Raw genomic sequence first — 20,316 nt, 5'->3', positions numbered from 1 at the left:
GTCAACTACTCTCATGCTCACCCTTTCCCACATGTTCGTTGCTAAGCTGCAGCTGGTTCATCACATAGCCTGCAATCAATGCTAATGCTAGTTAGCATTAATGGCAGATGCACATCTGGTGCAACCTTTTCCCAGTGTAACATCACACAGCTGACATGTGACTGGTTGTTTCTGGTCAAGCAGTGGGAGCACTGGGAGAAGGCAGAGCAGTTTGATTTTTTTTCAAAGTTATCGCAATTACATTCTACTGTCACAGCAAAGAGAAAGTTTGATCAAACAGGTATATTTTATTTTATAAAAGTTATATACGGTAGCTTTAAGGTCATGGTTTTTCTCTCTTTTTCCCCCGATTCTCACTCAGTAAACCTATTACAGAAGGTAATAGGTTCCTCCGCTGGAGGAGTTGTCTGCTGATACCCGATCAGTCACTCATAAGCAGACTTTGGTGTAACTACAGCAACCAGCTAACAGGAGGAAATCTTATATTACTGATTGCTTCTTGTGTGCAGTTCCAATGGACCTGCTGAAGTGGTCAAGAGAGTCTTTGTAAGTGAAAGTAAAAAGAAATGTAATGTTGGTTCAGACTCCACAGGTGTTTTTTTTAAATTTATTTATAAATCTCAGAAATGGACATGACTAAAACAAACATGGTGACATGGGATTCTTACGCTAACAGCTTGTTGGTTGTTGTGTTTAATCCAAACTGGAGTTATGTCAACTGTCAAGTGGGAAAACACAAGTTATGTATAATACACTCATATAAATGGTTTCTATTATGAAAACCAAACTATAGATATGTTTCCATCCAATTATTATGCTAATTTTGAGCACAATAATTGGGGCAGTGTCATGTAAAATTGACTTCTTTGAGCTTTACATCATGTTATAATGTTATTCCCTTATCAAAAACATACTTGGAGTGTTACCATGATTCTTTCATGCATGTTTAAAAAATCTTTTCATCTCCATGGCAACCTGTTCAAAACGCCTGGGTGGACCTAGCCCGGCCTTCGTAGACGCAGCTCCTCCTCAGAGCTGCAGCTTCCAAGCTTCCACCTCACAGAGCAGCTTCTTGTCTCCCCCACTCAGCCCCTTCAGACTAGCCAGCAGCAATTAGCAACCACCTGGTGGAACTGCGCATCAGCTGAGCTCATTATAGGAGCTACTTCTCAGTTCAACGCTGGTAAAAACGTTGCTAAAGGGTTAATAAGGCGGTGGAGTTTCAGAAAGAGCAGGATATTTTTTTAGAGACAGAGACCTAATTTCAAGGCACTAAAACTTCTTTTAAGACATATTTGGTAATGACTGAAGCTAACATAGTTACGTGAGTCTGCAATGAAATGGCACTATGTGCCTGGAAAACACAATACTGCCCCTATAACAGGTCTCAAAATAGAACAAAAGAAAATGTGAATTAGGCCTGTTTATATCTCGTGGTTTGGAGCAAATCAACCTCACTACATAAACTGTAACTTCATCAGATATTGACGCTACGCATGACTGTAATAGACAGGAAGTAGAGTCCTCCCCTCTCAGCTGGAGGTTTGAACTTACCCAGAAAATGAGTTTCCTTTGCTACTCTGTAGCGCGTTATCGGAAAAGCCAAAAACCACCTCAAAAGCGAACATAAAGTGTAAAGAAGTTTGGGGCGTGCTGTGGTGGCGCAGGGGGTTAGCACGCCCCACGTTTGGAGGCCTTAGTCCTCGACGCGGACGTCGCGGGTTCGACTCCCGGTCCCGACGACCTTTGCCGCATGTCTTCCACCCTCCTTCCTGTCTGCCTACTGTCGAAAAAATACGAGCCACTAGCGCCGCAAAAACTCTTCGGAGAAAAAAAAAAGTGTAAGGAAGTTATTTCGAATTTTGCCATCTCCGACAACCTTTTCTAAAGCAATACTTCAAAATTAGCGTAAACCCCCACGCCCCCATGGTTTACATCGTATTGTCCCAGTTCAAAAGGCTGGATCAGGGGCAGTTATGATGATTTTAGCGGTGGTTACGAAGCATTACCTTGTTTCAGCTAATATCTCATACGTGTAATGGAGGGCAGAGTGGAAGGTGTCCTTGTGTCTTCCTGTAGAACAGGATCTGAGAGAAAACGTTGCTGAGAGGTCACGGTGTCGCTCTGCAGACCAGATGGTGCTCCATATGTCTGGGCTTTATGCTTCCTTTCATAACTTTGTGAAAACAATTAAAATGTCATTAAAAAACAACATCTCAGTATGAATGCAGCCTGTATTTACTTAGGAGCCGTAAATCAGGACAGATTAAACAAAGGATGTCATTTTAGAGCGACATGTTCCCGCTTGTGATCATGAAACTCATTACTGACAAATAGCAATGAAGCAAGAGCCGCGTCGATTCCTCCTTTTTAGGTCGCTTATTCTATTCTGCAACAGAAAATATGCAACCTAATATTCAGACTCATTTAAATTTGATCAGATGAAGTTATTAGAAGCCAGATCTGTGCAGACAAAACAGAAACGACTTGTTTGCTTCTTTTTATCATAACTTTGCTTATGTGGACGAACATACAAATACATGACTGCACACACACACACACACACACACAAGCACCCCCCCCCACACACACACACACACCGCTCCTGCTCCTCGGCGTCACAGTTGGAGCGCCTGTCGCCGGGGTAACTGGTGACATCACCTGCAGCGGGCAGCTGCTGCCATCATTTGGTTTTGTGGCGTGAACGAGACAGAGAGGGAGACGTGGTGGTGCAGTCGCCATGACAACTTGATGTCCGAAGCTCGTTGCTGGATACAGTAACATGAGATTCAAACATTATTCAAATAAATATGTAATATTATCATAACATTAAAAAAATAGCACAGCTTTTCTCACCCGTTTGTATTTTTGAAATGTTTTGTCAGAAAAAAAAAACCTAGATGAGGTGTTCCCATGTACTTTCTGAAATTTACAGCATTTTTGTAATTCAGATCACCTCTATTATTGCTATTAACGTATTGCCATATATATATATGGATGTCACAGCTCTTGAGAAAACATTGCTTGATTAGCATGAAGCCACTTTGGTTATTAGCCACATATAAACATCCCACTACTTTGCATCGACACAAATGGTTTTTATTAATGCTTAAAGGGGCAGTACTATGTGTTTTCCAGGCACATAGTGCCACTTTATAGCATAATCACAGTTTGCAGTTGTCAACATAACAAATGCTGTATATATTTAATATGACTTAAAAGAGTTTTTACCTTGAAATTGGGCCTCTGTCTCTTTAAGAAACTCCTGCTCTTTCTGAAACTCTGACTTCAGGAAGTCAACACAACATGGCTCCTCTGTTAACCCTTTAACAACGTTTTTACCCGAGTTGCACTGAGAATTAGCTCCTATAATGAGCTCAGCAGATGTGCAGTTCCACCAGGTGTTTGCTAATTGCTGTTGGCTAGTCTGAAGGCGCAGAGTGGGGAAGGGCTGCTCTGTGAGGCGGACGCTGCGCAAAGTGGTTTCCAAGGAAAGGGAAAAAGTAAACCCTCGGAGGCCTGGTGATCCACCTAAATCTGACTGGACGGGTAAGAATAATGTCGGTGGTGCCAGCATCATGCTGTGGAGATGCTATTTGTCAGCAGAAAAGCTAGTCAAGGAAAATGGAAAGAAAACAATTCTGAACGTTTTACCATACACATCAGCTCTCAATTTAATCACCTTGTAAGAATAAGTTGCAAATATGCTTCATAAAGTTTAACAAAACCTGCTGTACATAAATAAAATTGTCACAGACAAGGTGTTAAACTGTCTAGCTCTGTTTTCTCCTTCCTCCTCTAGCTTCAGTGAAGCACCAAGTTCAAAGCCATTAGTCCACCACGTCTTATATTTGTAAACTGATTAGAGATAAACCGCTCCACTTTTTTCACTTCCAATACCAATATCTGAGGTTTAACTCTGCACCACTGCAGCACCCCTAAACACACCAGCAGCTTCACAATCTTGGACAAGCACGTAAAAAAAAAACTTTAATTTGTTCAGTCAGTAGGGGTTTAACAGCCAAAAATAATAAACTGAAACTGACAAGAACAATGCAAAAATGTAAAAATAATCATTGTGTAAATAAACTACAGCAAACCTTTGTTAAAATGGTTTAAAATGTGTAATTATAATGTAGAATAAACAATAATGCATGACGTCCCTCGGAGCACAAAACCTAGAATTAGACTGAATAGATCTGTACTTATGGATCAGGCACATTGTCCCTGTTACCCATCTAGAAATGTTTTCAATATCGAGACCGATACCGATATTAATATTGGATCTGTGCATCTTTAAAGCCTAGAACCTAAAATCGAAAACAGGTGACATGAATTCCTTTCTATCATTGATATTTCTTTATGACGCAGCTGTGTTTATTGGCCAGAGTTTTCTGTTCAGAAGAAAATGAGCCAATCAACAAGCAAGACTTCTAACACGAAGTCCATCCTTCCACTCTGTTTGTCCTCAGGGTGTCGTTGTTATGGCGACCGCTCGCGTGCCCTCGTGAAAATGCATCACCGCCGGGGCAGAGCAGGTGGACCCCCAGGGTTTTCTCCAGGATTATGTATTAATCCAGGTTTACCTCTGGTTTATGTTGGGCTTGTTCTGTCACATGAATTATTCAGGATGGACTCGGCCCGGCCGAAACGAGATCCTCGGGAAAGTCGCATGTCACAATTCGCCACTCATGGTCAACAGACCGCGCTCTGGGAGCGATGAATCAGTTCTCATATCTTTTATATTATATCTATAGCTATATTAGAAAGTATTTTATTTAAAACTCTCAAACATTTTTTTAAAATTTTCACACATTACAACCACAAACTTCCACACACCCATTCAATAAATGAGAATATTCTTAAAAGTTGTTTTAGGAACTTCATCATTAAGTGAAACACGTTGTGCAGATTAATTACACCCAGATGGACACTTAAAAGACCTTTTTTCTGTTAATTATAATAATTTCTCGCTCAAAGTTAATAAAAACATGACAGGAAATAAAAATCACAATTAACTGGAACCATAAATAAAGTGTGTTATGAAGTCTCTGGACACAAAGTTGCTCTATAAAAAAATAATACTAAAAATTGAGCTTATTTCAATCTGTCATGCGATTAATTGATCAATTTATTATTGCGACATTAACATAAATTATTAATAAATGGATAGCAAAAGGTGCTTAGTAAGAGGTTTTGTTTGTTTTTTTTTACAGAATTTCAACCACTCCTGATTGGAGCACATTTACAGACAAAGAAGGTTTTTTATGTACCTTAAAAGCAAAATGTACTCATATTTTTTACAGTTTTACCTTAATTCCCGCTTTAAGCGTGTTGCTCTTTCAGCATGCTGCCTTTTTCTGAGTCTGTTAACTATTAATTGATTACTAATTTAATTGAAGATTATCTCAATAAGCTGATTCATTGTTTTAGTCCTCCTGGAGTCTGCTTCAACCGGTGTGTTTCTCTTCCTGTTGCTGCAGCAGGTAGTGTTGTTTGTGTAAACTGATGGTCGTTGTGTCTCTATGATCAGTGTGACGGTCCGATCGTTTTTTGATAAATGGGCTGTATCTGTTCAGCTCTATGCTCCGATCATCGGCGCTCACGCACCACAGTCTCAGGGGGATAATTTGAGCCCCTTGGCTCCTCACCTGAATTACATTACCTGTTAGATTACAGCAATTTTCCAGCTGTTGACCTCCACTGACCTTCATTACTGCATCGCTTCCCTAAAGTCTTCTGGAGAGCGAGCTCCATATTCAATCTAATCTCTCGTTCTTGACCCCGAACACCCCACTCTGGCTGTTAATAATGACCACGATGATTTGTGTTCGCCTAGAGTTATTCCTGGTCCTGTTGCGACGAACATTACTACAGATGCAATAAAATAACTTCTCAATCATCTGGAGGAAACAAAGTATCTTCTACCTCCTGATTCAACAGCCTCAACGTTTTGGACTGTTTTACTCATTAAAACTAGAATCCGTCATGATTTCTGGCTCATTTTGTGTCTAGTTGTGCAGAACTATTTCTTTGTTTATTTGTCATTACTTTTTATCATTGTCCTGCTATGACCAACTATTTTAACTGTACTAATTGAGTGAAGCTAAACTTAGTTAGATTTTGCATATATTAAAAATGTCATGATGTCATACAATCTAAGAAGGTTTCCATCCTTTTTGGTCCATTTCTTTTCTATCTATTCACTGTTCAATAAAGGCCACTGGAGCCCAGGGTTTCCCCCAGAAAACTCGCTAAGCCCGGTGGTTGGGGCGCCGAGGCTCTCCACCGTGTTTTTGTGTTAGAAGATGTTAAGTAGACAGGAAAAGTAAAAATATTACTGGGTAATTATATGTTACGGGAAGACATTGCCAGTGAAAATATATTTAAACCCACAACTAGTCTTAAAAACAACAAATCAAAAAACACAATCAAAATGAATATCCAGTATTTACATTTCTGTTCAATCCAAATTAAGTCAGCGGCTCCATGAGGCCCCCAGGCCTTCAGGGCCCTATAAATGCTAATATTTTAACATAGACTACAGATACATAGATGTAACATTTATCTATTGAGATGATCAATGCTGCTAAATTTGATTTAATGGTTTCAGCATACATAAATTAAACAATTTTAAATTGTTTAACATTTACTGTATATGTAAGATTTTAAGGGGCTGGCAAGTTTACTTTGTAAAAGCTCAAAGAACAATATTCATAGTTAAATTTTGTTACCATAGCAACAATCTGATGCTGTGAGTTTAATCTTTGAGTTTGAGCTCCGTTTGTTCTCAAATAGAAATTAGTAAACTGCAATTATAACTTATTGCTTTTTGGGTTGGCCAATTAAACTACTCCCTTCTCCCAGATTAAATCTAACACAGAAGCTGTTAGAGTTGCTGATGGTTTTAGTAACAAAAGGGGCCCCTAAGTCAAATTCTGCTCAAGGTCTCATGCAGCCTCGTACCGGCCCTGCATGATTGTGGGACGAGTTTCTCAGATCTCCACGCGGCTGCACACATTAACTCTGTCTGACTAAGTGGACAAAGCATTTGATATGGTTTGGTGCATCGTGTAACCGGAAGAAAATGTACTAAAACTAATAATAAAATAATATAAAACCAGCGTGAAGCCTGACTGCGAGGCCAGCACAAAAGCTCCTCACCGAGCTGAACCTGCATGAAGAGGTTAGCGCTGGTTCGTTAACCACTAACGCACCGACCAACCGGGACCAAATACATAAACCTTATCAGCGCACACAGAGCCGGGCGCTGGGCAGCATGTGGAGATGGAAAAGCTGCACAAAATTCTTTGTCCACAAATATAAATCATTCTCACCACTCGCTCAACGCACCTCTGAAAGCCACTACAAGTTATTCCTGCCATTCACGTTGAGCTGCGCAACCAGATTTAACGCAATGGGGTTTAAACTCCTACCTTGATCAAAAACTCTGGAAAGAAACACAATTCCTCACAGGGGGTTGATGTAAATATCCATACAGGTCAACCTGTGTCCAGTTTGAATGAAAGGAGGTAAATTTAAGACATCCAGCTGCTGCAGCGCACGAGGCAACGCGCAGAGGCTCCAGCGGTGTGATTGATCCGGCTTTAAATGCATAAACTATAAACCTATCTTCTATAAACTTATCTTTTAGGAATAAATCTGCTCCGCCAGTTAAACGCTCAGAGCAACAGAGCAATCCAGCTTTAAACAAAAAAAAGGTTCTTTTTTTTCTTACTATTATTTTCCTAAAAACATAAACAAGAAAGGTTTAGCCTGGCGGTGGGGCTAATAAAGCATGGCGGGCCGCCAGGCCTATAATACACTGGGCCTAAAGAAATCATTAAAAATAAACTCAAATCTCATGTGTTTTTAAGGGCTTCCAATATCTGCAATGATTATGTTAAAAATGCAAAATAAATTAACTCAAGTTGAAGTGACGAATAAAAAAATCAGTTTGCGCTTATTATACTGTCTTAGTAAGGGATTCATTTATTTTATAGCTTTTCCACACCTTTACAAGGGAGTATAAATATAAAGAACATTCTGGTCTTAGTGCTGTCAATCATCCTTTTGTATTCGCCTGCTGCTCAATGTGCTGATGGCGGAGAAACAATTCACTGTTCCAGGAAAACCATTTATCCAACATCATCTGTGGCCATGCTAATTAGCATTAGCATTCGTGGCAGGCTATGTTGTGGTGAACCAGCTGTAGCTTAGCAGGAGAGTGATTGACAGCGCTAAGACCCTCCTCCTGGCTCTGATTGGTTGTTTCTGTCTGAACTGGCTATTTCTGTAGTGACCACTGGGAAAAGGCAGAGGAGCTTTATTTATTTTACAGATTATCTGTTTTACTGTCACAATGTAATGATGATTTTAACAAATATGTAAAAAACAACTTTTTTTGTATAAAAGTTACATATTGTTACGTTAAGGCCTCCCGGGTGAAAGCGCTCAGCAGATTGGTTTAAAGTGATGTCCTGGAAGATATTTGATATTTCACAGTTGAAGCTTTCTTGGTCAGTCGGTAGATTGGAAACATATAGCTCAGTCACTCAATAAAAGCCTGGACTGCTGAGACTTTTACTAAAATAAACTCCCAGTGATGCACACCAGCAGTCTTGAAATAAAATCTCAACCGCGACAGTGAAAGTAGAAAGTTTGTCTCCCGCAACAGAGCGAGCCATGCACATGCACGAAACCCAGATGGTAACAGTCTGACAGCCTCTTAAGGAGATGAAGCTTGTGCATAAACTGATGATGTAATCCCAGACTCCCTCTGCAGAGCTGCCAGCCTAAGGCAAAAGCGAGTCTTACAGGATCTGGGGCTCAAACCATCTGCTGCCCCTCGTTGGAAGGAAGTGGCACGGTGAGCCAAAAGGAAACCAGTGATTGGACGTCTCTCTTCTAAACTTATCTGTGATAATTAAATTCTGTTCAGGCATCGGATTGTTTTGGGGCAGAGCAAATGAAAGGTATTAATGTTCACTGCTTGATTTAAAGTAAGACAACAACACATCAATGTATCAAATATGTTACTTAAAGTCAGGGATGAGATTCGGCTTTTGGACGTTTCACTGTTACAGTAAGATCAGTTAATACAGACACTGTTACATTATTAACTGTGATATTTTTTTCTTTCTGGAATCAAAATATAAAAGAATTCATTTGTTTGGTTATACTTTTAGTTTCATACTACCTACCTGCAGTGTATGTTCACCAATCAGACATGGTTTTTAAACTATTTTGATTGTTTAATGGTGGTTTGATTATTATAATCAAACCATTCGTTTGGTTCATTTCCTCTCACCGCATGAAGGGTTTTCCTCTGCTGACCAGAGGAACATACAAGTAGGTAGTTCTACCTGATGCAGGTAGAATGTCCAGGAGGCATTGGTATGTCTAGATCTACGTTTAGAAATCTCGTCTTTCTCTGTGGTTGCGACGGGCATCGGAAACTTTAGGTGGTGAGTTGGAGTCAGGAGTTCCAGTTGCTCTCTTCTAACCGAGTTGCATGTAAATGTGGATTAAAACCCACTTCTGTTTAGTCTGCTTTAATCAAACTGTAGTATGTTTGTGTAGAAAGTCCAGTCTTCGAACTCTGATGCCGCGCAAACTCCGGTCTGCCTACAAACCCAGGTACTGGTTCGGTTGAAGTGAATTCTGCTGCGGTTCATATGCGCATCTGGAAGCAACCGGACTGGATACCTCTCCAAAAGCACAAAGTGGACTATAGCGCAGAGCATCCTACAGCCAAACCATACAACCAAAACAAACTCGCAAGCCTTGCACTAGCTGGAGAAATGGCTCAAGGTGTTTTAACAAAGACAAAAGAGAAATCCTACAGCCACTGAAATCTGGCACCATTCTATTTTTGTTGACATTTTGTGAAGAAGTTGCGCTCGGTGCCTTCTTCAGAGGTTTTCGTTTAGTTTCCGTCAGTAGTTCTCGATGCAGCAGACGAGGAGGGTCAGCAGGTTTTTCAAAGGGTTTGTATTACTTGATGCTCTGCAGTGTGAAAGCAAACCGGACCACCTGAAAATGGAACAAATGTTACAGCTTTGGTCCCCAACCGAGCCGAGTCTACTGGACTATGATGTGTTGAAACACCCTACATCATTCCAACGTCTCCTCTGTTTAGCCTGATGAAACACTACACTGACTCTGAGATGCACATGGATTTTTTTTCTTTTTCTCTATTCCTCTTTGGTTGACAGAAATATTGACTTCATCTTGACCATTCAGAACCCTTGTTTTATTTTTATTTTTGAATCCCTTCTGGTGTACATTGTCCTGTTACAGGTTGCAATTTAGACAGACAGGATGACGTTTCACTCCAGAGTACTTTGATTATCAGAGAAATTCAAGGTTAGTTCAATCACTACAGACCCTCAGGATCAGCCACCCGACCTCTGAACTCCAGAGTCGGGTTGAAGTGTTTGTGCTGGTATGCTGTTGTGGTCAAACATCTCAACATTGTTGTTGGATGCAACTTAAATAACACTGCCATAATCTTTTTTGAAGGAAGAGGCCTTCCCATTCCTAACAAGTCTCATTTATTCAGTCTTGTTCTAATCCTGCTGCCTGTAGGATGTGTGGTGGAGCATTTTTCTATTTCTCTGACGTTTGCATGGTGTGGCCCTGGGGCGAACTTGCTGCTCTCTGCACATCTTTGAAGATTGACAGCCATCTTAAACACTCTCCAGTTTGATTAGTCTTTCTTCCTGCAGACTTTAAATTGACTGATAATGGCCTGATAACCCTTCCCAGACTGATAGGCAGCTGCGATTGTTCCTCTGAGATAAACGGGCGACAACTTTTTCGGAGTCAGAGCTGGACTATGGCTGCAGGAATTCAAAGGAAAGCTGTCTTATCTCCTGATAGCAGCTTTTTTTTTTGTTTCTTTCTGTGCGTCTTGTGTCTTTGCTTGGTTGCTGTGTCATCCACCCAGCTACAAGATGTGATGACCTGGTAGGACAAGTTCCAGCTGAGGGACAGGATTGCTTTGCAAGGGCCGCAGGGATTTAGCCAGGCATTAAAGAGAAAGATCAGAGAATTGAGAGTACAGCACACGATGATTGATGAGGCCAGGACCGGCTCCGCTTGAGATAGAGGTTGCTTTTAAATCTCCGGTTTCTCTCATGCTGGCATTTTTTCTGATGTTTCGCAACAGAACTTTTCATCCCATTGGGAAAGCTGTCCTAGTCAGTCAATGTAACCACCTCAGTCACTTTGTATTTCACCATAGCAAATCAATTACTGGGAGGAGTGAGAGAGTAAAAGGAAAATTAAAAAAAGTAATAGAATAGAAATAGGAATGTCCTCCTGAATTTTGGGAGATTGGTGATCGGCCGATACTTGCATATGAAGTCGATATTATCCTTCGAGCTTATCTACCTTAGCAAAGGACTAAAAATCAGACACTGTTCTCTTTTGCTCTGCTGTGAGAGGCCGCCAGGTCATGTCTGCATGTTTGCTATTAACAATAGTCACCTCACTGTTACCGAATCAGCAACTTTCTTGCTATATTTAGTGACATTTCAGACAAAAAAATTGGTACTGGCCAAAATCTGATCTTTTTAAATATCGGTAATCTGCAATATTTGTAGGCGAGTGCACGCCTGTAAATATCCTTTATTGTCCGCCAGTGGGGGAAAAAAATCTGGTGTATAGCACATAAAAACAGAAATTAAAAATAGGTCTAATTTATAGCACAAGGAAAAAAATGCTGTGCAGTTATTAAAAGTAGCAGGGGTGCGCCGATAAATCGACTCCCATTTCCTTAATTTTGGGTGTCTGTCAATCGGCCGATAGTTACACGTGAAACCGATCTTATCCTATTATTGCAATTCTATAATTGCACCGCTTAGGGTGGCAGCACATCGGAGTAGCTCTGTTAGTGTCATTGAGATTTTCTCTTTTTTTTCTCTCCAAACTTTAATTCTTGTCTTTCTAGGGAAAAATGGCTTTTTGGGCACAATCATTGCTTCTTGTTTAGGATGCTGTGCAGCTGAAATGATTTTTCTTGAATTAATATGACTTGCATTTAATTTCCCTTTGGGAACAATAAAGTATTTTTGAGTCCACCGATCTTCCTCAGCCACTGTCCCCTTTTAAGAACAAGTGGTGTGAATACGTTTGCAACTCTATTAAGACTTCCCAGAAGCTTTCAATAACACTGTGAACAAGGCAGAGTTTTTAATTCATTTTCATTTCTTTTTTCCTCTTTGATGAATCTGAACATGTCTCTCCTCCTGTACTGTCATCGTCCTGCCGCCTTGCAGAAGAAGAGCAGAGAGGAGAGCTGCGGTGAGGGCAGCGGCGTGGAGATCCTGGAGAACAAGCCTTACGAGGACGGCCCGGGAGGGTCGGGTCAGTACACTCACAAGGTCTATCACATCGGCAAACACATCCCGTCCTGGTTCTGTGCCATCCTCCCTCAAGCCGCCCTTCGTGTGGAGGAGGAGTCCTGGAATGCTTACCCATATACGCGAACCCGGTGAGGAAACGCCGCGCAAAGGCAGCGCGACGCCATCACACATACATGCTGACATAATGCATGCTAACACCACAGTGCGACAGCAAATTAAGGCTATTGTAGATATAAAAAAAATGGCATTAAATTTTTTATCAAAAAAATACATACATTTTGAGATTAATATCAGAAATTTTCTAGGAAAAACTTGGAAATTTCAAAACAATTTTTTTTTTTTAACTTTTGGAAATGTTCTCAGTTTCAACAACTGGTTAGCATGTTCAACTTTTGAAATTTCCATTTTCTAGAGCATTTCTGAGACTTCACCTCAAGTTCTTAACTTGGGGGAGGAGGAGAGACACTAACCAGAGAGCGTTTCAGATGGCTTATTTGAAACCTGACTCCCATCCACTAGTGAAACAAACGGCGCTGACTTCTTCAGTAACTTCCACTTTGATGGATCATATTCATCTGTATTCAGTTTTCCAGTGTTTCAGGAACTTCCTTGAAAAAAAAATCCTTCTTTAGAAATGTGGACTGTGGATGATAACATTAGCGTTGGGGATGCATCATGTTTAGCATTGAGATGCTACTTCAAGCTTGAATAGGTTCTCTAACACGCTAACTCCTTTTAGCACAAGTTAGAACACAACAATAGTCTTTTCCAGGATCCCATCAGACACTTTGTTTTTTGAAACAAAAATTAATCCCCAGTGAGCCATTGTTGCGGTTTGCAGATGTCGCCTGTGTGTCAGATTTACCGGCGTACTAGATATACGTAAATACGAAAGCTCCGACTCAGGACTATTTTATTCTAATAAAAATGTTAATAAATGTATTACAATTTTGAACTCATTAAATCTACGTAATTAATCAAAATTAATATTTTAAAGTCCTGGCCGTAGTGCTATCTAAGGAAACTGTGGGCAAGAAAACAAATCTTGCAATTTGGACTTAACTTTCTACGTTTCAATCGAGTAAATATGAATGTGTGGCGTCGCAATTTGCAGTATTTGAAAACTCCCAGATTCATGAAGGCCTACTTGATATGTCTTTGTCTCACTACAAGCATTTCGGAACTTTTTTCAGAAAACGATGGAAGAAAGAATAACGTTTATTTGGTTCAAGCAACAAACGTCAGGATAGTCCAACCCATTCTCACTCCCAACTCGTCATATATTGACGCTTTTGCAGGTTCCCTCAGCGTGACATGTTGACGCGAGGGGGTGAACCCTAAGCCTAACCGTAACCCTTACCCCAACCCTAACCAGATCGTCGGTTTTGGATGCTTAGGGAGCGGTACAGCATTCAATGAGAGAACCCTTCTCGTCAATTATTGACGCAAAGGGGGGTAACCGATGCGTCAACATGTGACGCTGAGTTCCAGAGTGTCAATATATGACGAGTCGGAAGTGAGAATGTGTTGGATAGTCACTCATAAAAATAACAGATAGAGAAAGTTTAGTTATTTACATATTTGACAGATTGTGTATGTTTGGGATTTGGTTTCCGTCCTAATAGACCCCTCCTCTTGATTTCTAGGTATACTTGTCCATTTGTTGAGAAATTCTCCATAGACATCGAGACGTATTACAAACCAGACACTGGAAATCAAGCAGATGTCTTCAATCTATCCTCCGCTGAAAAGAGACAGAGGACTGTCGGTGAGTTTATTTATCTATCTAAACGCTTGTTCTCCAGGTCATTACTCTTGAATTGTTCCTTTGGGATCTTCTGTGTGATTGTCATCCCCTTAATAAACAGGAACCAAATTGGCACGGCGATATTTGCAGTGGAAGCTGTGGCATGCTGTAATACAGGGGCAGGCAGGTTGAGGAGTGTAAGAGCTGGGGTTGAGGCTCTGCATACTAAAATTCACTGGGGAGCAGAAGAAATGTTGAGTCTGCTGCTGACAACTTTCTGCAGGGCCTGATTACATAAGAGACAGAAAATCACACATTTTTCTTCTGGCAGCTCGTTATTGGTTCTGGTTATGTCTGCAGTTCGGATCTGCCTCGGTCCAACAATCCATTGTGTTTTATCGCAATCAAGACCCTATAGACATCGTCAAGGACTACATCCCTCCCCACGAATACCTGGTGGAAGAAGACCCCAAGCTGTACCAGTCAATCAAAACCAGACGGGGCCCGCTGTCAGAGGACTGGATCGAGGAGATCAACCACAACCCTGGTCAGACCGTCGTCATGTGCGCCTACAAGCTCTGCAAGGTGGAGTTCAGATACTGGGGCATGCAGTCCAAGATCGAGCGCTTCATACACGACGTAGGTAAGTATTTAGGTTCTGGTGTCAGAGTGTTTATCCTTAACTCTAATGCAAGATACAAACAAAGATCACTGTGACATAATGTAAAACATCACTAAATCTCTGGAATCATTTGATATTTTTGCTGTAAATTCATACTCAACACATGGATTACATGAGCAGAAAAAGTAATTAAAAAAAAAGTAATTTTAATACTGAAAAAACTTAAAACTGATGGAGGCTGAGTGTAAAAAAAAGAAAGATAAGATATGTGGGCTTATTATTCAAAGCGTATACACTTCTAATAGCCATGAACAACCTTGTAAGTGCTCAGCTAACAGTGAGCACCCTCTGGAAAATCATCTTTACGTTCAAAATAAATAACCTCTCAGCTGAAGATAGTAAGTTCTGGAAAATAACTATTGATTTCCACAAGCTGATCTATAAGTGATCCATATGTTTTGGACACTAACCTGTCCAAAACATATGGTCAGTGTCCAATTCGTCAATTAATCTTATCTTAAAGTTCTAGGGAAGTAAATTCTGGTTAAATAAACTCACCTTTGGGTTTTAGGAAAATACCAGACAAGTTTTGGAAAGTATTTTTGGGGGGGAAAATTACATTTTGAAGAAACTAATCTTGAAGTTCTAGGAAAGTGCCATATCAATTCTAAAGTAAGCAAGTAATCTTTAAGCTAAAGAAACAAACTTTTGGATTCGAGGAAGGTACCATGCAAGTTCTGAAAAGTAACCTCTACATTTGTAAAAGTAATCTGTATTTTTGAAGAATCTGTCTCAAAGTTCTTTGAAAGTACCAGATAAATTCTAGAAAGTAAACTTTAGGTTAGATAAACTCAACTTTGGGTTCTGGTAATGTACCATGTAAGTTCTGGAAAGTTCCCTGTGCAATTTGGGGCAGAAACTGTACTTTTAAATAAACTATTTTCAAATTTCTAGGAACGTATCATAGAGGTGCTAGATAGCAACCATAAGTCAAGGAAACTAATTTACATTCTTGGAAAATACCAAGTAAATTCTGGAAAATAAGTTATTGGAAAAGCAACTCTAAGTTCTGGGATAGTAAAGTAGGATGTTCTTTAAAATAATCTGTGAATTCCAGTAAAGTGTAAGCTGCATTATGTCTCACCTCCAAAACCAGAAGTGTTGGCCAAAATAAGTGATTTCCTTTCCAACATATATGACTAATGACTATTTCAGGTCTCCGCAAAGTGATGGTCCGAGCCCACCGGCAGGCGTGGTGCTGGCAGGATGAGTGGTACGGTCTCACCATCGAGGACATCAGGCAGCTGGAGCTGGAAACCCAGTTAGCTTTAGCCAAGAAGATGGCGCAGTACAGCCTGAATGAGGAAGGGGAAGCAGAGACCAATGGCTCCTCTGTTAGCCAAGATCAGGAACAGGCGGGAGAGAGCCCGGGGTCAGCTGCAGAGGTCGAGGGAAGTCAAGGAAAGCTTGGAGATTCTCTAGAGACGCGAGGGGAGCTCACCAAGCAGTGGTCCACCTCTTCCAGATCATCCAACAGGTCATCAAAGAGAGGAAGTTAGTGGAGCTCCTTGGCTTTCTATTATGAATTTATTACACAAAGTAATTCAACTTTTTACTACATTAAAGTGTTTTACTGATATCCTTGTTTCGGTTTTCATTATAATTTAACAGGATATGAATTATGTAAAAGCCTTGAAAAGGGAAATAATTGCCTAAACACGTTCTTACCTCTGCTACAGGGTGCATCAACAGAGTTATTATAACTTACTTGCAGAGACGATGATTCCCAACTTGAAACAACAGTATAGTTTTCTTAAGAATTAACGTAGTACATAACTATGACGGTAACAAATAACAGATAAACCAGATCTTGTGTGTAAGGGCTGTCTACAGCTGGAATACGCAGTATAATGCTACATTCACACATGGGTTAGCATTGTCCGCTGGGGGCTGCCAGCAAACTGAGGCTAAACCTTTTCTCCGAACAACAAAATATGTAAATGTAGACGGTAACAAAAGGCTTTCACAAGCTTTCCAATGGTTAGTAAACCCACTTACAACAGCACAGGCGAGTTATGTGTGAATTCATACCTGAGAAATAATTCAATGACCCAGCCACTGACACACTGTTTCCTCGTGCACTCACCAAGGAGGAAGTTTCAGTGCTTTTTGCTATGGCTCTCTAGCGCTACACTCCCTCTGCTGGTTGCATATGGTTACTACATCTACTAAATCAAATCAGGACATTAAGGTATAGTTAACCAAAACTGAACGCAAACACATGGTAAATGTTAACAATAACGTTCAAGTCTGCAATGCATACAATATGCAGATAAGACCAGAAAGAATAAATGTACCTCTGACTTATAATGAACAAATTTCATTCCATAACAATTACATAACTTTTATTGGCATTTGCTTAGAAAGAGCCAAATGAAATGTTTTGTTTATGTTTGCAGCAAGTCCGTCTCACCACAGCATTTCAGAGTGGAGGATGCAGAGCATTGCCCGGGACTCTGACGACAGCACTGACGACGAGTTCTTTGATGCCCACGGTAACAATTATCGTCACACCAAAATCCAAATCAGCACGTTATGAACAGCAGCTCAGGACTCAAAAGACTGATCCAGTTTGTCAAACATGCTCCACTGGAATCAGGACCAACCTGTCCTTTTGGTTTCAGACGTTTTTAAAGTGTTTGATGATTCCTAATCTTATTATTTCCTGACAGAAAAGAAAAGGACTTAATTTATGCTTTCATAAATTAAGTCAAATATAAAATGTCACCGGCCTAATAAAGGTATAGCCCATTAAAATGAATTGGAAGCAAAAGCGAAAAATAAAAAAATAATTAGAGCAAATTTGGGTGACATTCAGCTACTCATTAGTAATTACAGTGATTAGAACTGAAGTGGAGGTTCCCTGCTTTGTCTGCTGGTGGTGTAAATTGCTCCACATGAGGGGCTTTTTAATGCGTGTCATTGTTTCAGATTATGTAAAGTTCTAATTTTACCCTTCACAGAAGTTACTCCTCAGTTTCCACAAATTAGGTCCCAGTTCTGAGCAGCCTGCTTCAGTTCTGCACCTGAAGCAGGCTGCAGCCCTCAGGAGCTTTTTTCTGTTTTTTTTTTTAAAGCACCACCTTATTTTCAGTGTGCCCAAAGCACACAGCACAGCGCTCAATGTTCAGTCTTAATAAAGTGCTGCGGAAAACTGCGGTAAAGCAGGCGGCGCTCAGATGGGGGATGGATTGTAAAATGGACCTTAACAAATCAAACTGAGATGCAACAGAAAGCAAATGTATTTCAGTTCGATCTTATGTGGTAGATGTAACTTTACAACACAGTGAAAGGAAAATTATAGACATTTTGGAACACTTTATAAGAAACAAAATATAAAAAAATGTGCCACCAAAAACCACAACTTGCTGAAGTTCGACTGTAATTCTTCAGAAATAAAAAAAGTCTCTTTTCGCTTTAAATATCCAGATATTTTTGTCTGTTTTGTCCTAGTAAAATATTTTTAACTCAAATTTGACAAAGCGTCTCTGAGCTCAACCAGAGCTCTTAGCATCCTTAAAACGCCTTAAATTTGTGCATTTAAAGTTAAGGCCTTAAAATGTCTTACATTTCTTTAAAAAAAATTGCAAGCTTGATTTAAATACTTAAAATGCCAGCTTTTTTTGTGTGTTTATCACGAGAAAGTGTAAATGTATTGTCAGGTAGCTGGACAACGCTCATCTTCGCCACCGGCTCGCTTTTGCTCCCGATCCATATGAGGTTGGGTGGATTCTGTGGAGAGAAACTTGGCACTAGGCCTGTGGCGATAGTAGATTTTGCTGTACAATAAATTGTTCTAGAAGTAATTGCGATAAATGATAATATTGTTGTTTTGAGACCATTCTCCAGTCCTGTAATGGTAATAGCATAACAATGCGAGAACACATCCTCAAAGACCAATAAACATTCAATTCTAATGAACATTTAACACTGGAACTGGAAGCCATCTTGAATATCCAAACTAAATAAACAAAACAACAATAAATCGAGTTATGAAGTTTCTGTAAACAAAATTGTCCTTCAAAAAAAGGACTAGATGAGACCAAAGCACCAGACTGAAGACTTATATCATCAAGTTTTTGGTAGAAAGAGAAAATCAATAAATCACGCTAATCGGAATTATTGAGTTTGTTTTTAATTTATCATGCAATTAATTGATTTATTGATTATTGTGACAGACTTAGCACTAATTCGGTTTAGAATATGCATTTTTATTTTGTACATTTCTCTCGTAATTCACATCTTAAATTTCATTTATAATTCTCTTTAAAAGGTTGTTTAAAGGCCTTAAACTTGAGTTGGTGGAACCTGCAGAAACCCTGACGACAGTTTCTTTGACTTGACATGAATGCTTTGGTCTAAATCAGCCCATTCGTCCGACAGCATGTGCTGAGCCACTGAAACCGAATTTGAAGATTTCAAAAAGGGCCATAAACCACAGTCTGTGTAGAAAATATTGTTTTCTAGAAGAGGCTCATGCTACATGTGAGTTTTTGTGGACGTTTTGCAGAGGACCTGTCGGATAACGAGGACATGTTCTCCCAGGAAATCACCAAGTGGAGCTCTAATGACCTCATGGACAAGATCGAGACAATAGAAGCGGATGAAGCACAACGTAGATGACCATTCTTGATATTCAGTTTAAAGAAAATTAGAATCATAGATAAAATAATTCACTTTTTTAAAAAGATAAACATCTGAGTTGTTGATTTCTGTTCAAACAGAAGCGTATCAGGAGTCGAGTGAGGAGTACAGCGTCACTGAGGACACCCAGGTGGAGGTACAGATTTCACTCTTACTCTCACTTTAACTCCATGGGTAAAAAAAAAATCTATTTCTCATAGGCAGTGACCCATCTGCTAAATAACCTTTAACCCACCATGCTGGTGTAGGTAGAAGGACTATCCATCCCCTGCCGTCTCCAGCTCTGTTTACAGTATTTCCCCCATAATTAGACATGAAATGCCTGGCTCCTCACTTTGCCTGGGTCCATTTATAGATTCTGGGATTTTATGAGTGTGGCCAGAAGAGCATGAAAGGCCGCGTATCCATTTTACCAAGTCTTTATATTTTAATTGAAGTTTCAGTCATACCAGGAACTCAAAAAACAACAACAAAACACAAACTAAGATGACTTTATAAGAAGTTGAACAATTATTAGGATAAATAAATAAATGCTAAGTTATGATTGACTCTGCTTGAACCAAAAATTACGCTTTAACTTTGACATTAATACATGCATGTGTTAATACAAATACATGTATGATGTGACAGGGGATTAATTACAGATAAATTAGAATATTTTTTCTTTTGAGGCTTGATTATCAGATTAAAAGTACATTTTGAAAATAAGAGCCTTTAAGCAGATAAAACATGCCTTTCATTAAGCCAACGTGTCTATTAAAATGTTTGTTGGTCTGATGTACAATTTTAATTTTAAATGCTGTGTTTTCATTTTGAATCACCAAAAGCTTTAAATATCAGTCTCTTATTAATCTATACAATGTTAAGTAAAC

The 20,316-nt window shown here is 39.8% G+C and overlaps 1 protein-coding gene across 7 annotated transcripts in view; it reads left to right on the top strand.

Moving 5' to 3' along the window:
* Positions 1–20,316, top strand: part of pitpnm2 (phosphatidylinositol transfer protein, membrane-associated 2) — a 75,512-nt gene that overhangs the window by 31,317 nt on the left and 23,879 nt on the right. For all 7 annotated transcript variants that reach the window (XM_028025191.1, XM_028025188.1, XM_028025187.1 and 4 more), the window contains exons 3-9: positions 12,285–12,499; positions 14,018–14,139; positions 14,528–14,761; positions 15,956–16,294; positions 17,200–17,295; positions 19,311–19,415; positions 19,525–19,580. In XM_028025191.1, coding sequence (XP_027880992.1) covers positions 12,285–12,499; positions 14,018–14,139; positions 14,528–14,761; positions 15,956–16,294; positions 17,200–17,295; positions 19,311–19,415; positions 19,525–19,580 — 1,167 coding nt within the window. The remainder of the gene's footprint in view (positions 1–12,284; positions 12,500–14,017; positions 14,140–14,527; positions 14,762–15,955; positions 16,295–17,199; positions 17,296–19,310; positions 19,416–19,524; positions 19,581–20,316) is intronic.

This window comes from Xiphophorus couchianus, chromosome 8 (assembly GCF_001444195.1).
Source record: "Xiphophorus couchianus chromosome 8, X_couchianus-1.0, whole genome shotgun sequence".
NCBI classification, from domain to species: Eukaryota; Metazoa; Chordata; class Actinopteri; order Cyprinodontiformes; family Poeciliidae; genus Xiphophorus; species Xiphophorus couchianus.
Note: the sequence above shows the minus strand (reverse complement) of the source record. Positions and strands in the feature narration are given on the sequence as shown.